Source organism: Manis javanica, chromosome 2, assembly GCF_040802235.1.
Source record: "Manis javanica isolate MJ-LG chromosome 2, MJ_LKY, whole genome shotgun sequence".
NCBI lineage: Eukaryota > Metazoa > Chordata > Mammalia > Pholidota > Manidae > Manis > Manis javanica.
The window spans coordinates 226,861,404-226,882,520 of NC_133157.1; the positions used below are offsets into that span (position 1 = coordinate 226,861,404).

The 21,117-nt window shown below is 47.6% G+C and overlaps 2 protein-coding genes and 1 long non-coding RNA gene across 6 annotated transcripts; 2 read left to right on the forward strand and 1 right to left on the reverse strand.

Moving 5' to 3' along the window:
* Positions 1-1,523: 1,523 nt before the first annotated feature.
* LOC140848072 (uncharacterized) lies at positions 1,524-4,422 on the reverse strand. The gene is made up of 3 exons (XR_012128645.1): positions 4,003-4,422; positions 3,376-3,418; positions 1,524-2,026 (listed from the first exon to the last, which is right to left on the reverse strand). It is a non-coding gene; the product is annotated as an uncharacterized lncRNA (long non-coding RNA).
* A 128-nt stretch (positions 4,423-4,550) lies between these two features.
* On the forward strand, positions 4,551-7,022 carry RPL8 (ribosomal protein L8). 2 transcript variants are annotated; one of them, XM_017654669.3, is made up of 6 exons: positions 4,551-4,652; positions 4,893-5,039; positions 5,110-5,251; positions 5,536-5,754; positions 6,480-6,595; positions 6,823-7,022. In XM_017654669.3, the coding sequence occupies exons 2-6, from the start codon at positions 4,902-4,904 to the stop codon at positions 6,979-6,981; spliced, it is 774 nt and encodes a 257-aa protein (XP_017510158.1). In that variant the 5' UTR covers positions 4,551-4,652; positions 4,893-4,901; the 3' UTR covers positions 6,982-7,022. The 2 variants fall into 2 exon arrangements, with proteins under 2 accessions (XP_017510158.1, XP_017510159.1); XM_017654670.3 differs by having other exon boundaries at positions 4,634-4,652; positions 4,864-5,039.
* Positions 7,023-8,514: 1,492 nt separating this feature from the next.
* ZNF34 (zinc finger protein 34) lies at positions 8,515-20,426 on the forward strand. 3 transcript variants are annotated; one of them, XM_017654665.3, is made up of 5 exons: positions 8,516-8,665; positions 17,148-17,234; positions 17,552-17,678; positions 18,106-18,225; positions 18,933-20,426. In XM_017654665.3, exons 2-5 carry the CDS (start codon positions 17,202-17,204, stop codon positions 20,294-20,296), a joined length of 1,644 nt encoding a protein of 547 aa, XP_017510154.2. In that variant the 5' UTR covers positions 8,516-8,665; positions 17,148-17,201; the 3' UTR covers positions 20,297-20,426. The 3 variants fall into 3 exon arrangements, with proteins under 3 accessions (XP_036879124.2, XP_017510154.2, XP_036879123.2); XM_037023228.2 differs by lacking the exon at positions 8,516-8,665 and adding an exon at positions 14,258-17,028; XM_037023229.2 differs by lacking the exon at positions 18,106-18,225 and having other exon boundaries at positions 8,515-8,665.
* The last annotated feature ends 691 nt before the right edge of the window (positions 20,427-21,117 follow it).

Genomic DNA, 21,117 nt, shown 5'->3' on the forward strand with positions numbered 1-21,117 from the left:
AATCAGGTTCTACGGCAGCGCCCCTGCCCTTTTTAAAAAAACTTTTTATTTTGAAATAACTAAAATCACAGGACGTTGCAAAGGTAATACAGAGAGGTCCCTTTTACCGTTCACCCACTTCCCCCCTTTAAAAAAATCTTCACGGTCGTGTCTTTCAAAATTTTCTGAGACTCGCAGTAAAAAATGCTTACAGTGTGACCCAGCACACGCATAGAGCTGTATTTATGGTTAAATGCATATGCTTATATTAACTTAAAAGTTCACAAAACCATTTACTCTTAACGTGAACGATGAAATCTCAAATCCTTGTCTTTAAATGCCTTCTCATCAATGCATGGACAGTGACTGTGAAGGGGTATGTGGGGGGGACGTGGTGAAGAGGGGGGCCTAGTAAACATAATGTTCTTCATGTAATTGTGGATTAATGATACCAAAAGAAAAAAAGAAAAAAAAGAAAAATGCAAAAACAGGGAGTACACCTTTTCGAAGACAGAGGGAACATTAACAGTAGCTGAAATCAAGGCCACAAAAGTATGCGTTATCTGAAAAGAAAACATTAAATTTAGATATGGTTCGATAGTTTAAACAAATATTTCATGTTTGGAAACAAAATAACAACCTACTACATAACTCTTGGGATAAAGAGAAAAATATAGGACACTACAAGATACTTAGAATTTTCCCTCATGATTTTGAATGTATACGTGAATTCCTTTTTATTCCAATTTTACCCCAGGAATTAGCTTGACTTTCCTTTTCTCCCTGGGGATATATTCTTGGATCTCATGCCTCCCACAACTTTTGGAGGTCGGAAGACCTCCCAAGAATTTTTACTACTTCCCATGCATACTTTTAAAAAAGACATTTTCAAGTAGAGTATACAGAAAGTAATAGCAAATACCTCCAGCACACAGCACAGTGAATGTTTACATCCTGAACACCCTATGAGACTAGTAGCAATGTCAGCTAATTTTGGGTGGGACCTTGGAGCCTCCTGGGCTCCCTTCTGGTCACCCAGACCACCTCTCTTGTAAGCCCCCAAGTGTGGCCACTCTGTGACTTCCTCAGCCCTGGTGATTCTTGTAGGTGCACTTTATGCCCTTTGTGTGCCTGATAGGAAAAAAATTTACAAGGACAGCAGTCTAGCCCGGGTGGCTCCCTTCTGCTGCTCTTCTGAGCAAAGACAACAGAAACTGCCTTAACTTCCCCACCCCTTCACTGCCGCACTGCCAGGTGCTCACTCCCTAACCTCACTCCCTAAACTTACTCCCTTGCTTGCTCATTTGTTGTGCACGTAGAAATGTTGCAGAAACGGAAGCAGAAAGATATATATTGCTCCCCTTGCCTTTGTTTGGGGATCAGACCTTGGGAGATTACTCCTCTCTGAGCCCGCCGGTGTAAAATTAAAACCTCAACACTCCAAGACCTCTGAGTGCCGCTTGGTTCTTCCATCAGCGATCCAGTCCAGGTTTCTCGGGTTTTTCCGTGACATGCCCTCCTTGCACTTCACCATGACCCTACGAAAGATAGACGATATTACTGCTTCAAAATTATAGGTGTTGGGAGCAGTGTTGTCATTTGTCTGAGGCCAGCTGATACTTGGGGTGGGGAGCCAGCTGAGCAAGACAGAAGAGGGTCACGGTTACTTGTGTTTATACCATATGTGACAAGAAATGCTTAAAGAACAATTTTAAAAAGGAAATAAATAATTTCTAAGAATAAAGTTTGATACAGGGCAGAGATGACCTTGGATGGCATAACAGAAGGCACCCAACTAACCAGCATGAGCAAAAAAGGCCCTATCTGGGGACAGAGGCAGGTAGGCCCCTCTTGAAAGCCCAAGAACCCCATGCCCAGAGCGGCGGTCCCAACCGTCAAGGCCGCTGTCATGAGATGACCCAGATCTGTGGAGTCCCTGCTGTGTGCCAGGCTTCATGGCCTCACGTGGAGGCTGACATTCAGGCCAGTGTGATGAGCTGAGTAACCGGTCTCTGGTTGGTGTGGGGAAGCTGGTCAGAACCCCTGTCTTTGCAAGGACAGATGCACCGAGCATGAGGCAGGGGTACAATAAACATCACATGGACGTATGCACCTCCTGGAGCCCTACCTCTGGCTGCCCTTGAGTCTCTGCCTGCAACTTCCCAGTAGGAACTCAGGAGGATCCCACCTGATTAACAGCCCCATCCCCCAGTACCACTTCTTGAGCCTTCCCTGGGCCCAGGGCCCCCAGTGGGCTCACAGCTGCCAGATACCCCCTGGGGCTGGGCTGGCATTGCTGCCCATCTCCCCTGACTGTGGCACTGACCATCTATCTACCTGTGGGCAAGGCCCTGTACACATGCCCTGCAGTGGACCTGGTCAGCCTCTTTCTGGCTGTATTGAGGCCCTTGGCAGTCAGCTACAAGGCAGAGAGTGGGGGCCCTGACCTGCTCTATACCCCATTCCAGGAACCTGTGGGACCATCTTGGGGACCCCATAGCCCTTGTTTCCAAGCACTATCTCCACCTCCGTCCCATTCTCCTTCTGCCCTTTTTGCGCTTGGGCCTGTCATGTGCTGCTCCCAGAACCCTTCACGCTGCCCCAAGGAGGTCCAGGTGCCCCATAAGCCCCCCATGGGCTGTGCTACCTCCCGATCCCCCATCCCTGCCAAACTGTTGCTTCTTGGGGCCTTATGCACCACTCCCCTCTTGCTCTCCTGTGGCTTCATTTTGTTAGGCAGAAAAACAGAAATGAGTGGGATGAAAAGGAGAGAGCCCCCCGCACCCTCCCCACCACCACCAAAAATGACTCAGGAAGTTGATCAGATAGAGCCAGAGAGCCAGAAATGACTGAGAGAGTTAATCAGATGAAGCCACAGGGTCCAAGAGTGACTCAGGTAACGTGTCCAGGGTCTACCCAGATAAGAAACATGAGAAGCACAGGCAGGGCACAGCCAATGTCCTATTTCAACAATCAGAATAAGCCTAGAGAGCTGAGAGCTGTCAATCAAGGACCTCTCTGCCCTGCCAAAACCACATAAAAGAAGCCTCAGAATGAGCACCAGGGCCTGTCTCACCTTGGGCAGGCCCGGTCTGTTACTCTCTTTAGAGTGCATTAAAACTTACTTTACTTTCTTGACTTTGGTTTCTCGTCTCATTGTATCTGACTTCCCTGCCACACCGAGCAGAGTTCCTTCCTTCCTAACAATATGGGCCCCCCTTCCTTCTGCCCCCAGTCACCTTCTCATGATGTAGTTCTTGTTACCACCCCTCCTGGGCCTCCCTGACCACATTAGTGTCAGCAGACACCACCACAGAATCCTGGGCGCAAGTTTATCCGCGAACTACCGCCATTACCCCCTCCCTGCCTTCTTGGCTTTTCTTCCATAGGCCTTACCTTTACACCCACAGCGCTGATCAGAGGCTCCCCCTGACCCCACCTGTGGACAGCTTTATCTCATACAAGGGTCCAACCTCCATTTCTGCTGACTCCAGGTACCCTTTCCTGAAGGACCCCCCCCCGACCGACCCCCTAACTCCCCAGGGGCATGTCTCCAGGAAACCCCCTCTCTCTGCTTGTGTCCCGCTGGAGGCTCCCTACCTGGGTAAACTTGCTCTTTATCTCAGACCCCCCACGACCCTTCACTAGCTGCTCTCCTCGGCTCCAAACCCATTCTTGGCAAAGTCATCGTGTTCCCTCACGCCCCAAGCCATCCGTCCGGTCAACCTCCCCTCTCAGCGGCTGTGACCCCCGCCCACCGTCGTCTCCTCCTTCGCTCCGTTTTACCCTCCCCGCTTCATGGGAGCTTCCGCTCCTCGACCTGCCGGAGACACGCGTGTAGCCTAGGGGAGCAAGGCTCTCCTCCCTCGGGGTCTCCCTGGTCTCAGCTGAGATGCCCAGACCTCTGCTATCGCCCAGTCTCTCCGCGGCTCCCATCTCGACCCCCCCAACCGACGCCCTACGACCCGCCCTGGTCCCTCCAAGCAAAGACCAGGAAGCCCTCGGCTCTCTCCCGACACCCACATCCAGGTACGGCCGCTGTGACCTCTCTGAGGGCCCAGCAGTGCACAAAAATCCCCGTGTCCTCGGAGCGGCCGCGTTGGCAGGAGTTGGGCATCTGCCATCTGTCGTTCAGACCCCGCCTTCTCACTCTGAGCCACCACGTCTCCGCAGTCAGTCCACCCCTTTCCTTAAAAGGGGCTCCCACCCTGCAAGGGAGCCCTCGCCATACAAGGAGGCCCCCAGCAGGCCAAGACTGGGGCCCCGCGACTCCGCGCTGGGAATGGATCACTTTGTCTAGGGCCGCTAGACCCTGGACGTCACTCAAACTATCGGAGCCTCCTCAGCCACTCAGCGAGCGACGCCAGGCGCCCCTCCAACCTCCTCGCGGGCCCTCCAACACCACCAACCCACGACCATCTGACAGGATGGGCAAACTTCCGGGTAGGACGGGCAGGGCGGGCCCTGGCACCCCATTGCACCTGCGCGGAGGACGCGAACGGGAAGGGGAGGAGGCTAGGCGTTGGCAGCTATGGGAAGACTACAAGTCCCGGTGCGCACTGCGCTCGCAGAGCGACGCCTGCCCGGAAGGTCAAGAGGCTCTCGGCCCCGCCCCGGAAGATAAGGCGGCTCGCAGGCGCTCTGGCTCTTCTTTTGGCCGCGCTCGGCAGCAGGTAGGATGATTTTGCGGCGCCTTGGTCTTGGTGGTATCCGCCACCATCCGCCTCCTTTTGCCGCCCTGGGGCCCGCGAGGGACCCCGGCCGACTCCTGATAGAGCGCTGGGGCTCATGGTTGGGGCCGGGGGCTGGGAGGTGGCCTGCGCCTAAAGGGAGGAGCCTGTGGAGCTGGGGCCTTGAAACCAGGGTGGCGGGGTGTCCGGGCAGCCAGGGTGCTGACAGTGAGCCGCTCTCAGACCACCGCCATGGGCCGCGTGATCCGTGGGCAGAGGAAGGGTGCCGGCTCTGTGTTCCGCGCTCATGTGAAGCACCGCAAGGGCGCCGCGCGTCTGCGCGCCGTGGACTTCGCTGAGCGGCACGGCTACATCAAAGGCATCGTGAAGGTGCGGGGCGTCGGCTGGGTCGGTGGGGTACCCCGCTGGGACAACTGCTCACTCCGTTCTCGGCTCGCAGGACATCATCCACGACCCGGGCCGCGGTGCGCCCCTCGCCAAGGTTGTCTTTCGGGATCCGTACCGGTTTAAGAAGCGGACCGAACTGTTCATCGCTGCCGAGGGTATCCACACCGGCCAGTTCGTGTACTGCGGCAAGAAAGGTAAGCCTTGCGCCTGGAATGGAGGATCGGGGTCGGGAGGGGACGGGGTTTCTTGAGGAGGCTCACACCCTACGTAGTGGGAGAGATGTCCAGGAAGAAGTCTCACATGTTGAGAACTGCTTGGCCACGGGTACCCAGTGCGTGCCCAGAGAGCTGTGGGAGACGGCTGGACCTTGAGTGCTGTGCTGGCCCCTTGGGGGGCAGGGGAATTTACAGTTGCACTGACTAGCAGTAGTCAAGACAGACCACCGTGTGTTGACTGCCTGTGCTGCGTCCCTGTGCAGCCCAGCTCAATATTGGTAATGTGCTCCCGGTGGGCACCATGCCCGAGGGCACCATTGTGTGCTGTCTGGAGGAGAAGCCTGGTGACCGGGGCAAGCTGGCCCGAGCCTCCGGGAACTATGCCACTGTCATCTCCCATAACCCCGAGACCAAGAAGACCCGAGTGAAGCTTCCCTCAGGCTCCAAGAAGGTCATCTCCTCGGCTAACAGAGCTGTGGTTGGTGAGTGGAGGACAACAGTTGAATTAGACCTGGGCTCTGCGTGGTCCAAAGCGTGGACTTTCTATTTCTAAGCTTGGGCGTGCTCTCTTGCCCCTCAGTTACAAAATCTGTAACGTGCACGGTAGTACCTAACTCAGTGCTGGTTGGGAGTTGAATGATAATTGGGATTAACTCACTGGGACCTGTCAGGCTGGCTTGTCTGCACTCTTGCATAACCTAGATTTCTGATTCCTGCCCTAACATCCATCTGGCTAACAGTTTTCTCAGAGATGATATCTTTAAAGTCACCCAGTTAGGTGCATTAATGAACCCAGATTTGTTAACTTTGTGGTTTAACAACACCTTTGAATACCTGTAGCAGATCCAGTTCTGTGGGGGGATGGGAATGGGGGGGCACTCTTGAGGATTTGTTCACAAAATAAGGAAAATGGGCTGGGATGTGGTAGGGTGGGTTAGCTGTCCTTGTTGGAGTGGGGTTCAGAGGACAAGTGACACTAGCATCAGACCCAGTGAAAAGGGAGGGCTTCCTTAGAGAATGATGGGTCGAGGCATGTATTCCAGATATGTTGGCTGCCTGTGGAACTTAAGAAACTTGGTAACAAGACAGAGTGCAAGGGTGGGGCACTGGCAAGGACCCAGCAGGGGATGCTGTGCCTGATGGGAGGGTCCTGCAGTGCTATGGAGGGTGTGATGCACCCCTCTAAAGTGCATGATCTCCCCAAAAGGTGTGGTAGCTGGAGGTGGCCGCATTGACAAGCCTATCCTGAAGGCTGGTCGTGCCTATCATAAGTATAAGGCAAAGAGGAATTGTTGGCCACGTGTCCGGGGTGTTGCCATGAATGTAAGTAGCCCAGAATTGGGCAGTTGGGAGTATTGAGGGTACAGGGGTCATGAGGCTGGGTGGACAAGTCCCTTCTTGGAGTGCCCCCTCCCTTGTGTGTAAGGCAACTGTGGTAGTATGAGGGTCTGGGTGATGGTCTCTAGGTACAGGCCTGTTGGTCCTGCCCTTCTCCAAGCTAGGCTGAGGTAGATTGGGGCTATCCCCATATCAATGCTCTCTGTTCATAGCCTGTGGAGCATCCATTTGGAGGTGGCAACCACCAGCACATCGGCAAACCTTCTACTATCCGAAGAGATGCTCCTGCTGGCCGCAAAGTGGGTCTCATTGCTGCCCGCCGGACTGGACGTCTCCGGGGCACCAAAACTGTGCAGGAGAAGGAAAACTAGGGTTGGGGGGTGCTCAGTAAAGCCTGTTTTTGTGCTACTAAGCTGTGTTTGCCTGTGATTTCAGAGGGAAGGGTCCCTGCTGGTAGGACTGCCGTGTATCTCCTAGTACAGGCAGAAGGAGGGTGAAGTAGAGGAACCAGGGAACAGTATGGGCCCTGGGAGGATCCCTTCATACCTTGACTTCTGTAACTCCCTGCTACAGCTCATGGAGCAGAGAAGCCCACCCCCAAGGAATGGAGGCCCCACACCTGCACTCATCACCTTGTCTTGAGCACTTAGTCTCGGTGAGGGTTGCTCCTACGGCCACAGGTTGGAGGGCAGGGAAGCTCTTCTGAGATGGGAGGACCAAGATGGAGTCTGGCTCATCTCCCAGAAAAAAATGGGCATCCTGATCAGTCACAGCCTGTCACTTCCCAGACTGATATCCTAGTCAAAGTTAATAGAACCAGGGTGGACAGGACAGTAAGCAAGGTGGCTTGGGACTGAGACAGGAGTGAGTGGAAGCCCAGTCAGTGCCTTAGGACCTGGACACAAGCTTCACAGGAATCAGCCAGAGCCCCTAACCCCTGTGGCTCCCCTGTGAGCTACTGCAAAAACAAGCTGCTGTGCCGAACCTCTGGTGGCAGGTAATTAGGGGACAGTGGGGGTAGATGGCAGGCTGAGATGGTATCTTCCCTCTATAGACTAGGTGGTAGGTTCTTCACTAGAGTCTCTGATAACCACCCTTTTGAGGGTCATGCATGAGAACTGGTCACCTCAGGGCTGTTTTAAAGAGACTGCCTGCAGCAGGGTCCCTTTTGGATGATAAGGCCTTGCTGTGCTGTCATGTGACTCCTTGCTGTCAGTCTATGCTTGGCTGTAGTGTGAATTACTTCCCCCAGTTCTTGGTCTTGCCTTCCTGGGCCCCACCTACCCTTGGACACCCACCATGCCTAGGCAGTAGCCCTAGCAGGACTAAGACCTCTATCATGGGTAGAGAAGACTGGAAAATGTTTCATTCTGAAGGAAAGAGTTAGTAGGTGTGGTGGCCTAGACCCTAACCTGCCACTGCTGTATACTGCATCTTTCCAGGTAGTGTCCTGGGACCTTGGCCAAGGGAATGGCCATCAGGGAGGGTTTGCTCCAGGAGCAGTCAGGTACCTAAGGTGGCCCTTTCTCTAGTTAGAGTGGACATGGCCCTACTTACAGGGATTGGGGCTCAGGGCCCTGGGTTAAACTGAAAAGGGCTGCTGCAGTAAGATCGTCTTCACTTAGCTTTCTGGGTGATCACATGGCCCTGAAGAAGAATGTGCTTATCTGCCTTTTTCTGTAAAGGAGAAGGCCTGGTCTTTTGTTGTTTGCAGTATCTCTAGAGATTCATTAGGAAGAGATTTTCACTGAAAAAGAGAACTGCTCCGCTCTGCTAGGTCTGCGAGAATTAGTTACCCAAGCCTCTCACCATTGCCTCCGTTCTGAAACGTGGGCCGTAATTCCAGATTGCCACCCGGTGGCCGCTTTCCCAGTTTACAGTAATGCATTTACGTCAAGGAGGCCGACTACTGAGACGTGTAGTGCGTTTCCCAGAGCGGCCTGAGGGCGCCTTCAGCTAAGACGCAAGGCGCTTACGTCACATCCGGCCGGCTCTCCTGGGCCGGGCGTGTGGGGCGGTGCGAGCGCAATAGGCTGGCGGTTTCTCTACGCTGAGGTGAGTGTGGGCGAGGGGGCGGCGGCGGCGGGCCCTCCCTCGCAACCGCAGTGATGTTTGGTGCCGAGGTCCGCCCCGGCGCTCTCCCGGCGGGATCCCCTACCCTTGGTTTCCCCCAGGCCCCAAACCCCTATTGGTTTTGCCCTCCTCACTCCAGCCTTGTGTCCCTCTGTGCGTCCAGCCACCCTAGAGTCCCCTCATCGGTCCCACGCGCGTCCCGGCGTCTCCCAACCTGACTCCAGGTTGCCCCACGGGACTGCGTTTACTCGCGAGATGTCTGCGACCCTCGTAGCCCGGGGACCCGAGGCCCTCCGTCTTGCGAGTCCTCCCAGCCCCGCCGACAGCAGCCGGTCCCCGGCAAAGTCACCCAGACACCTCAGCCCCCGTGAGCTGGGTCTTTCCCTCGCAACGGGGTCCAGGGTCTGTTGGATTCCCTTCTCTCCGGACCCCCATCCCCTGCGCATGTTCCCCCACCTGTTCTTTTCCTGTTGCGGGGTTCCCCCACCCCCATTTCCCTCCTCATTTGTCCTTTAGCTCAGGACAGTTAATGCCAACACAGTGTGTCAACTCCCAAATTAGGCGCCCACCCCATATGTCCCTATGCCCCGTGCAGGTGCCCCTTCTGGCCTGTAGCCAATTCCCAAAATGCTGTCCCGTTGCATGTACCTTCCTTTCTCCCCACCCGTTGTTGGCTTCTGGCGCTCCATGGACCATCTCCCTGCAGCCAAATTGTTGTTTCTCTTAGAGGCCTTTATTCGGGGTTTGGAATCTTTATTTACCCCATGGTTTTGCTCCTTTAATATATATTTCAAAAAATCTTTTCTGAAAAAACTTTAGAATAAAATACAGAAATACCAGTGACTGGGATTGCCAGTTTCATTTTTGCCACATTTGTTTCAGGCATTTTTATTTTTTTAATCTGTTATAGTGAAATTACTTTTTGACTCAGTTCCATTCCCTTCCTCAGGCAACCCCTATTTCGAACAATATCCTTTCAACATCTTTTTGTTTGTTTTTTAGTTTTGTGGAATGAAATAAAATTTTGTGGTTACCCGTGGGGGTCCCACAGGCAAAGGGCTATTTGAGCTGCAGAGGGTCAGGTCAGTCAGGGCTCCAGTTGTGCTGTGAAGACATCCTGCAGCCCTTCCTGCCTGTGTCAGCGGACTCAGAGCCCCTCACCTCCGCCCACGATCAGAGAAAAACTGGCCTGTAGGGCTTAAAGGAAGATAAACTGTTCAGTTCTCGTGTCACTAGTACAATCCTTTAGGAGAATAACTAGCAGTCCTCTCACACAGAGGTAGCGTTGGAATGTTCATTGCTCTTTTAAGACACTGTCCTGATGTATTAATTGACACCTCTCTTCCCTGCTCCCACCCCCTGTTGCAAAAAAGTAAGATGTTCCCAAACAAGGGGCTTTGGAGCAGTTTATTAGAAATGCTGATAGGCTGCTCTTGGGCCACAGTCCTCAGTAAGACCCTGAATAAACTCTTTCTTAAATACAACGGTCAACAGTTTTATTGGGGTATAATTGACAAATAGGACTTGTATATATTTAAGGTATGCAACCAGATGTTTTGATATATGTGTACCCTGTAAAATAATCACCATATTCAATCTAATTAGTATATCCACCATCTTATGTAGATGTCTGTATTTTTGTGGTGAGGACATTTATAATCTACTCTCTTGGCAAATTTCAAAATATACAATACTGTTTTGTTAACTTCAGTCAGCATGTACTACATTGCATCTCCAGAACTTACTCATCTTGACTACTGGAAATCTTTGCTCTTACCAACATCTCTCCCTTTTCCCCAACCACTATTTCACTCTCTGCTTCTATGATTTGGACTCTTTTAGATACCATATATAAGTGAGATTATGCAGTATTTATCTTTTTGTGTCTGGCTTATTTCACTTATAATCCCCCCCAGGTTCATCCGTGTTGTTGCAAATGGCAGGATTTTCTAATTTATGGCTGAATAATATTCTACTGTATATACATGCCACATCTTTACCTATTCATTCATCGATGGACACTTAGGTTGTTTCCATGTCTTGACTATTGTGAATAGTGCTGCAGTGAACATAGGAGTGCAGATGTCTCTTTGAGTTTCAGATTTAGTTTCCTTTGGACATACACCCAGAAGTTGGATAGCTGAATTATATAGTAGTTACATTTTAAAATTTTTTGAAGAACCTCCATACTGTTTTCCAGAGTGGTTATACCAATTTACATTCCACCAGCAATGCACAAGGGTTCCCTTTTCACTACCTTCTCACTGACATTATCTTTTGCTTTTCCATGACAGTCAGTCTAACAGGTGTGAGGTGATACCTTGTTGTGGTTTTATTTGCAGTTGCCTCAATATCAGTGATGTTGAGCACCTTTTCACGTTATCTATTGGTTTGTCTTTTTTGAGGCATGTCTGTTCAGGTTCTTAACCCATTTTGTATTGGGTTATTTGGTATCTTTGCTGTTGAGTTGCATGTGTTACTTATGTTTTAGATTTTTAACCCCTTATCAGATCTATGATTTGCAAATACTTTCTCCCATTCCTTAAGTGCCTTTTCACGCTGTTGATTTTTACTTTTGTTGTCAGCTTATTTTCTTATACCTCTATGTACCTACCAGTATTGTTGTATTTTAAAATTTACACCCATATCATGCTACCGATATTCTACACTTAAAGGTTTTACGCAACCTTGTAGGTTTTCTGTCTCCATGTCATTGATGTGGTACTACTTTGACTTTGTTCCCCAAAGACAGATATTGAGCTGGTTTCCCTTTTTTTTTCTTGTAAACAGGCATGTGGTAACATTTTGTGTGTGTATGTGCATTCTTTTCTTTTTTTTAAACTTATTTATTTTATTTTGGTATCATTAATCTACAATTACATAAGGAACATTATGTTTACTAGGCTCCCCCTTTCACCAAGTCCTCCCCGCAAACCCCATTACAGTCACTGTCCATCAGCAGTAAGATGTTGTAGAGTCACTATTTGTCTTCTCTGTGTTGCACAGCCCTCCCTGTGACTCCCCCCACATTATACATGCTAATCGTAATGCCCCCTTTCTTTCCCCCCCCTTGTCCCTCCCTTCCCACCCATCCTCCCCAGTCCCTTTCCCTTTTAGTCCATTCTTGGGTTCTGTGATTCTGCTGCTGTTTTGTTCCTTCAGTTTTTTCTTTGTTCTTATACTCCACAGATGAGTGAAATCATTTGGTACTTGTCTTTCTCTGCCTGGCTTATTTCACTGAGCATAATACCCTCTAGGTCCATCCATGTTGTTTCAAATGGTGGGATTTGTTTTCTTCTTATGGCTGAATAATATTCCATTGCGTATATGTACCACATCTTCTTTATCCATTCATCTACTGATGGACACTTAGGTTGCTTCCATTTCTTGGCTATTGTAAACAGTGCTGCAATAAACATAGGGGTGATTCTGTCTTTTTCAAACTGGACTGCTGTATTCTTAGGGCAAATTCCTAGAGGTGGAATTCCTGGGTCAAATGGTATTTCTATTTTGAGCTTTCTGAGGAACCTCCATACTGCTTTCCACAATGGTTGAACTAATTTACATTCCCACCAGCAGTGTAGGAGGGTTTCCCCTTTCTCCACATCCTCACCAACATTTGTTGTTTGTCTTTTGGATGGTGTGTATGTGCATTCTTAGCAAGCGTTTCTATAGGGCACATACCTGACTGAGGGTTTGCAGGGTTTCAACTCTACCAGGTAGTGCCAGGTGGATTTCCAGAGTGACTGTACCAGATCATAGTCCTTTAGGACTCACAGAGTCTCCATGTTTCCTCATGTCTTCAACATTTGATATTCTGAAGCCTTTTATGTTTATCCCAACTATGGGCAGAGAAGTCTTGTTCTCATTTACATTCCCTTAAGGAATGACATTGAAAATCTTTTCAGATGTTTATTGGACAGTATGATTTCTTGGGGGATTGTTTGGAGGTTCCAGCAGGGGAGTGCAGCTACTCGTACACCCTTGGCTGAAAAATGATCCTCCTCAGGGAAGGCAGTCCTCTTCAAGTGAGCACGCAGCTTCCAGAGGGACACACACGGAGGGAGGAAGGGTTCACCCACCTAGCCAGCCAGATAGCCGAGTCAACCGTAGTGATCAATGGGGTGACAGATGTTGCAGCCAGATCACCCTCAGTTTGATTTCTTTATCTGTGATTTACTAGGTCACATCCTATGTTCATTTTTTATTAAATTGTCTTTTTTTTCTTGTATTTTTAAATATATTCTGCATATATATATATATATTTTTTATTCTGTATATCTTTCACATATATTTGCAAATATCTTCTTTCACTCTGCTGCTTGTCGTTTAATTGTGTGTTGTCTCATACAGAAGATTATTTTGAGGGAGTAAAATTAAGACCTTTGTGGACTGTTTTTTGCATTTTATTTTCTTATAATAGCTATAAACATTTTTTCCTGTTTATAAAATCCACCTGAAATGTGTTTTGTGTGCTATAGGAGGCAGGGGTTTACTTTACTTGCCTGTGGGAAGTCATTTGTGCCAGCACCATTTGTTGGATGGTGTACCACCCTTAGCAAATGATAGGTGTATCATTGATGTATTAGGGATCTGTTCCATGTCTTCTTCCCTAAGTGTATTACCTCACTGTTACCACTGCAGCCTTACACTAAGTCGGTATATGGTAGGGCATACTCTTTTTGCCCACCTTAGTTCTTTCTTCGCATTGCCTTGGTTCATCTGTTTAGAGTCATTTTGTTAGATTTTATGTTATTTCTGTTGTAGTTTTTACTGCACAGAATCAATAGATTCATTTGAGGAGAATTTTTTATGGTACTGAGTTCTCCTGTTTATGAACATTGTTTCTCTGTAATTCTTCTTAATGTCCTTCATTAATTTTTATCATTTTGTCCATAAAGTACTTAACATGTATTTTGTTAAACTTTTTAGGCATTGTATAGTTTTGTAGCTGTTGTGAGTGCCAATTTTTGATTGCTGACTGCTAGTATGTAGCACTACTTACTAGTCTATATTGACCTTTATATAGCAGTCCTGCTGAACTCTTATCCCAACAGTGGGTTGGTACTCTTGACTTTTCTATGTAGCTGACTTACCTTTCTTAAGTAATGGCAATTTCTTCTATTCTCTTCCAATCACCACGGGCTGATTTCTTTTTCTATTACTTGTTGCGGTGGTCAGGATCTTTTGTACAGTGTTGAATACAAGTGTGAAGGAACATCCTCATCTTGTCACTGGCTCTAGTATTTCTATTTTGTTATTTTCCTATTGTTTTGGACACAGACTTGAGTGCTTAGAACCCAGGGTCTGGGACCATACTGTGAGAACCACTATTGTATGTATGGTATATGTAGAGTTATGTCCTTTTTGTTCTTAATAGAATTTTCTTTTTCATCTCTTCCCTGCCTTACCCATTTTGGGACATGTTTATGGATTTTATCAGCATTTTCAAACCACCAACGTTGGGATTATTTTCTGTTTCTTTAAATCATGTTTTCTTTATTTCCTTTTATTTTTCCTTGAATTACTTTCTTATTCTTTGATTACTTGTTGAATGTTTAGGTTACTTCAGTCTCTCGTATTAAAGTAAGAAAATTAAGGATGCACATTTCTCCTTAGGTATTCTTTGTTTCCAGTTTCACTTTAGTTTCCATTTCTCTCTTTTTCTTGAGGGGTTGGGGTACTTTTTTATCATGTATTTCTAGTATAACAACAGTATGGTCAGAGAATGTTTTGTCAAATGATACCAGCTTTTGGAATCTGTTGAAACTGTCTTTATTGCCTGGTATGTGGTGTTTTTTTAATACTATTCAGTGTACATCTTGAAAAAAATGTGCATTCTCTATGTTTTAAGTAAATATTCCCTGCTTTTTCTACTCATTTCTGAGGTAGGTGGTGGTAAATCTCTCATTCCAGGGGAGGGTTTGCCAGTGCTGCTTTGTTATTTTGGGTTGGTTTTTTTTACTTTTGGTATTTTGAGAGTTTGTTGGTAGATTACTTCTCTTTGGTGATTTTTCCTTTTGTTAATATGCAGTGTCCATTTTTGTTTCTGTTAATGGTTTTTTGCTTTCGGTACAGTTTTTAAAATTTTAATTTAATTTTATTTTATTAAGGTATCAATAATATACACTCTTATGAAGGTTTCACATGAGCAATATTGCGGTTACTACATTCACCCATATTATCAAGTTCCCCTCTATACCCCACTGAAATCACTGTCCTTCAGTGTAGTAAGGTGCCACAGAGTCACTAGTATAACAATGTTGCTTTACTAGAAGACTAGACGTCTTCTCTGTGCTACACTGTCTTCCCTGTTTCCCCCCCCCAACACCATGTGTGCCAATCATGATACCCCTCAATCCCCTTCTTCCTCCCTCATCACCCACCTTCTCCCACCCCTCCCCTTTGGTAACCACTAGACCCTTCTTGGAGTCTGTGAGTCTGCTGCTGATTGTTCCTTCAGTTTTGCTTCATTGTTATACTCCACAAATGAGGGAAATCATTTGCTACTTATCTTTCTCCACCTGGCTTACTTCACTGGGCATAATGTTCTCTACCTCCATCCATGCTGTTGCAAATATGGTAGGATTTGTTTTCTTCGTATGGCTGAATAATACTCCAGTGTGCATATCTACCACATCTTTATCCATTCATCTACTGATGGACACTTAGGTTACTTCCATGTCTTGGCTATTGTAAATAGTGCTGCAATAAACATAGGGGTGCAAATGCCTTTTTGAATCTGAGATCTTGCTTTCTTTGGGTAAATTACTAGGAGTGGAATTCCTGGGTCAAATGGTATTTCTATTTTTAGTTTTTTGAGGAACCTCCATATTGCTTTCCACAATGGTTGAACTAATTTACATTCCCATCAACAGTGTAGGAGGGTTCCCCTTTCTTCGCATCCTTGCCAGCATTTGTTGTTCCTAGTCTTTTGAATGTTGGCCATCCTAACTGGTGTGAGGTGATATCTCATTGCGTTTTTAATTTGCATTTCCCTGATAATTAGTGATGTGGAGCATCTTTTCATGTGCCTGTTGGCCATCTGAATTTCTTCTTTGGAGAAGTGTCTGTTCAGCTCTTCTGCCCATTTTTAAATCTGGTTATTTGTTTTTTGGGTGTTGAAGTGTGTGAACTCTTTATATATATTGGATGTTAACCCCTTATCAGATGTCTTTTATGAATATATTTTCCCATACTGTAGGATGCCTTTTTGTTCTGCTGATGGTGTCCTTTGCTGTACAAAAGCTTTTTAGTTTGATGTAGTCCCATTTGTTCATTTTTGCTTTTGTTTCCCTTGCTCAGTACAGTTTTAATTGGTTTAAATATCAGCAAGCCACATGTAGCAATGCATATGTAGTTCACAAGCATCACACTGAGGGATGTAGATGGCATTTGATAAAGCTCACCAAAGTCATAGCTTATCTGTGTGGTGTGAGTAGAGACTTACCCTTGGGAATCCGGGAAGGAATTAGTGCCTGTAGGGCAGGAGGGTGGACCTCACTGCTGCATCTGTGGGCATAGGTCCTTTGTGAACTGCCCCTTGAGCTATGTGTTCAGGATTTGCTGACTCTTCTATATAAATATCATGCTTCAATAAAGAGCTTTGACGCTGATGGACAGTGTCTGTAGTGGGGTGTGTGTGGGGGACTTAGTGAGGGGGGAGCCTTCATGTAATTGTAGATTAATGATAGCAAAAATAAAAAAATAAAAAAATAAAAAATAAAGAGCTTTGAAGTACAGGAAAGATGGAGAGCTACCATGGCTTTTTTTTTTTAATTAAGGTATCATTGATGCAGTCTTATGAGGGTTCACATGAGCAACATTGTGGTTTCAACATTCGCCCATTCAGCTCCCCCACCCCACTGCAGTCACTGTCCATTGGTATAGTAAGATGCTATAGAGCCATTACTTATCTTCTCCATGCTATACTGTGCTATGGCTTTGTTTTAATTAGTGTCCAGTGTGTATTATATTCAGCCTTTCTGTGTTATTCTAGGTTACACAGGTGCATTTTTTGTATCTAATTGGAAAGTCTTGTGCTTCTAGTAGGAGAATTTCATCCTCTGCTTATTTGCCATTATCCATCCACTGGACTTGTTTACACTAGTTTTGTACTTTTTTTTTTTACTTTCTGTACTCTGTCTTTGCTCTCTGTTCTTTCTGTTGGCTTTTTTTTTTAATTCCTTTTTCTCCTTAACTCTTAATATGTCTTTATTCTCTTATATGAAGTGAATGTATATCTCTGTCCTCCTGAACTAGACGGCTTGGGTGCCAGGAGCAGGGCGGGGCAGGTGACTGAGGCATCCTGCGTTGTGTGTACAGTGATGGCAGGGCAGCCCCAGGTAGGCAGCAGAGTGCACCTGGGAGGCCAGCTGTGGCCTGATGGGGGCGAGTGGGGCCCTGAAGCTGCTTATGTAAGGGGCAAGTCTGGGCCTCCATGTGTTCCTCTCTCTTCCCTCAGTACACAAGTGACTAGCTCCTGCCTACCACCCCTAGGAAGCCCAGGTACCAGGCAATGGCAGCTTTGCACCAGTCTCCCCTGCACCAGGTGAGTGTCCATCCTCCCTGGGAGGTGTGAGGTCTCCACCCAGAGCTTTCCTGCCTGATCTGCGTCAGCAAATACTGTTATGAGTGTCTGCTCTGAGGTGCTGAGCAGAGGAGAGGTGACTCTGTGACTCCCTCAGCCTCCCTTAGTTGGCTGGCTTATTGGCCAAAGGGGCAGGCCACTCCCTGGGTCATGCTGGTGGGGGGGGTGAGGTCAGACCTGCAGTCACCCCTATGCTGATGCTCCTAGTATGCCCCTGCTTCTGTCCCCATGACCTCTCCTGAGCTGCACCTGACCTGCAGCATCCCCTGTCTTTTCAGGCCAAGGTGACCTTTGAGGATGTAGTTGTACTCTTCTCCCAGGAGGAGTGGAGCCATCTGGGCACTGTTCAGAGGGGCCTCTACAGGGATGTGATGCTGGAGACCTACAGGAGCCTGGTCTCCCTGGGTAAGGCTGCCCACTGAGACACAGCTCAGGGAACAGCCCTGGGGACTGTGGCAGGGGCTGGGCTGGGGGACCTCACCCTGTGGACCTAGAGACAGGCGTCGTTGACCATGGTTCCAGGCAGGCCTGGTCTGCCCAGAGGATGGGCTGGGTGGGTGTGGGTCAACCTTTCCTTCCTATGAACTCGTGGATAAGACTGTCTCCCTGCCCCAGGCCCAAGACAGACCCCTCCCCAGGGGGAGTTATGCGCTTCCTGGTGGAGAGACCCCCTGTGCTCATATCTTCATTTTCATGACCACCCCCAGCCCTCCAGTGAGTGTTCAGACTTCCCATCACTGTGCCTGTGCCCCCCCCGCCCCCTGCAGTCCTGGGCAAGACTGGTGCAGTCCTGCATCCTTGGCACCAACCCCAGACCCCATCCTTTTCCCAGGAGCTGAATGTGCAGGTGCCAAGCCTGGGGTGATCACACAGCTGGAGCGAGGGGATGAGCCGTGGGTCCTGGATATGCAGGGCGTTGAGGGGAGAGAGCGACTGATAGTCAATGGCTCAGGTGCGTGAGGGGTCTGCTTCCCTACCTCAGTTACTGAGAAGCATTTGTTGGGTTCAAGGTGTGTGGTTTAGTCAGGAATTTGGAGGTAGGTGCATCAGGAGCAGCATGGCAGCCTGGGAGTGCCCTCTGCTGAAACCCAGGTCCTCTCTGTCAGCCTGGGTGCCTCGTTGGGGTGATTCTTGGGATGAATCTTCTTGGAGGGTGAGAGAGGGTAGTATTGACAGAGGAGAGGGCATGTGTTTGGCCCTCTGCCCTCATGAGGAGGTGACTGGTTTACCTACCATGGATTTTGAGGTGGATTGGCTGTTGTTTGGTGGCCTTAGACTCACTTCTTTGTCAGATGTCCTCCTTGACTTCCAAGGCCCCTCCTTGCTCTGGTTTCCATGGTGCTGTGAAACCTCCATCTTCTGTTCCTTTGTAATGAAAAACAGGCATTCTACACTCTCATTCAGTCAGGTTTTATGGGCAGAAGGCAGGCAGTAAGGGCATGGATATTAAGTAGTTTAGACCTAGGTTTAAATGTTTGCACTGCTACATGACTGCAGCCCAGAGTGAGGTCTTCAAGCCTCTGAGCTCAAGGCTCTCTGCAAAGTGTTGCACCTTTGGAGATGACAGAATTGGTATTCCACAGGTGGTCAGCAGCACCTTCATACCTTCTTCTCAGCATCAGAACAGGTGACCCTGAGATGTTGTGTTTGTTGTTTCAGCTCATGGGACCAGGACTGAATATAAGGAGTTGACATCAAGGGAGATGCTTGATGGGGAAGAACTGGATCAAGTCAGGGGAACTATTCCCCAAGGACCTGAGGCAGGAGAAGCCCATGAGCATGTCAGGGAGCCAGAGGAGAGCCTGGACAAACCTGTGGAGCAGAGAGATTCCAGGCCAGTCACATTGACTAATGAGGAGAGAAGCCAGGAATCTGGAGGAAGTCTCAGGCTGGGGTCAAGCCCCATCCCTGATCAGAGACCCCACAGATGTGATATATGTGAGCAGAGTTTTGAGCAGAGATCTTACCTCAATAACCATATGCGTGTACACAGGTCAAAAAAAACAAATATAGTTCATGATTCTGGGGAAATCCTTAGGGCAAATTTAGTTATTAAGGAAGATCAGAAAATTCCTACTGGGAAGATACTGCATTATTGTGGTTACTGCGGGAAAGCCTTCAGGTACAGTGCTAACCTTGTCAAGCACCAGAGGCTTCACAGTGAAGAGAAGCCCTATAAGTGTGATGAGTGTGGAAAAGCCTTCAGCCAGAGCTGTGAGTTCATCAATCACCGAAGGATGCACTCAGGGGAGATCCCCTACCGGTGTGATGAGTGTGGGAAGACATTCAACCAGAGGCCCAACCTCATGAAGCATCAGAGGATCCACACTGGGGAGAAGCCATATAAGTGTGGCGAATGTGGAAAACACTTCAGTGCCTACTCTTCCCTTATTTATCACCAGAGAATCCACACTGGAGAGAAACCCTATAAGTGTAATGACTGTGGGAAAGCCTTCAGTGATGGCTCAATCCTTATTCGACATCGTCGGACTCACACTGGGGAGAAGCCTTTTGAGTGTAAAGAATGTGGCAAAGGCTTTACCCAAAGTTCTAACCTTATCCAACATCAAAGAATTCACACTGGAGAGAAACCCTATAAATGTAATGAATGTGAGAAAGCCTTCATCCAGAAAACCAAACTTGTTGAACATCAGAGAAGCCACACTGGAGAGAAACCCTATGAATGTAATGACTGTGGCAAAGTCTTCAGCCAGAGCACACACCTCATCCAGCATCAGAGGATCCACACAGGAGAGAAGCCCTACAAGTGCAGTGAGTGTGGGAAGGCCTTCCACAACAGTTCCAGACTCATCCATCACCAAAGGTCACACCATGGAGAGAAACCGTACCAGTGCAGTGATTGCAAGAAAGCCTTTAGCCAGGGCACTTACCTCATCCAGCACCGGAGGATCCACACAGGGGAGAAGCCCTACAAATGCAGTAAGTGTGGGAAGGCCTTCAGGCACAGTTCCAACATGTGCCAGCATCAGAGGATTCACCTCCGAGAAGACTTCTCAAGGTGACAGTGGAGGAGGGCCCATGAATTCTGTGCACTTCCTTCACATGACCCACCCCATTCCTTTATTTGTTATCCACACAGTGTTTTTACAGTTGAAAGGGCAACTTCTAATTAAAAAACCTCTTAAACCAAAAGCAGTGCATGTTTCTTTAAGAGAAATTGAGAGAGAAAGTTAAAAAGGAGAAGCTCCCGTAATCATCTTCCACTTTGAAAAAGAGAATTCGTCACTGCTGATTTAGTATAAGTTTTTGCTTTCAGACACTAAAGAGCATTTTTAAAAGAAAATTCTGCTATGCTCCTCAAACACCTAGGATCTTCATTTTTGCTGTTTCCTCAATACCAGAAAATTCATACAGGAAAAAATTCTACATATTTACATATTTTTATGTATTATAAGTCTAAAAAAATTAACATTCATACTTTTCTGTGTCAATAGAGTTGATAATTACCTTTTTGTTGTGGTAAAATACAAAATTTACCATTTTAACCATTTTTAAGTGCACAGTTGAGTAGCATTGAATATATTCACAGTGTTGTGTAACCACCATCACTATTTCCAGAACTATTTTATTATCCCAAATAGAAACTCTACCCATTAAGCAATAATTTTCCATTTTCTTTCTCTTCTAGTAGCCGGCAACTTTTATTTTCTGTTTCTATGAATTTGCCTAGTCTAGTACCTCACATAAGTGGAGTAATATATATATTTTTGCCGTTTATGTCTGCCTTATTTCACTTAGCATAATGTCCTCAAGGTTCATCCATGTTGTAGCCAGTATCAGAATTTCATTTTTATGGGTGGAATAATACATCGTTTGTAGATAA

Bases quoted from the DNA above. Each gene is read 5' to 3' on its own strand.
- RPL8 (XM_017654669.3), top strand. From the start codon at position 4,902: ATGGGCCGCGTGATCCGTGGGCAGAGGAAGGGTGCCGGCTCTGTGTTC. The intron at 5,040-5,109 runs GTGCGGGGCGTC...CTCGGCTCGCAG, and splicing joins ACATCAAAGGCATCGTGAAG to GACATCATCCACGACCCGGG. The intron at 6,596-6,822 runs GTAAGTAGCCCA...CTCTGTTCATAG, and splicing joins TCCGGGGTGTTGCCATGAAT to CCTGTGGAGCATCCATTTGG.
- ZNF34 (XM_017654665.3), top strand. From the start codon at position 17,202: ATGGCAGCTTTGCACCAGTCTCCCCTGCACCAG. The intron at 17,235-17,551 runs GTGAGTGTCCAT...CTGTCTTTTCAG, and splicing joins ACCAGTCTCCCCTGCACCAG to GCCAAGGTGACCTTTGAGGA. The intron at 17,679-18,105 runs GTAAGGCTGCCC...TCCTTTTCCCAG, and splicing joins CAGGAGCCTGGTCTCCCTGG to GAGCTGAATGTGCAGGTGCC.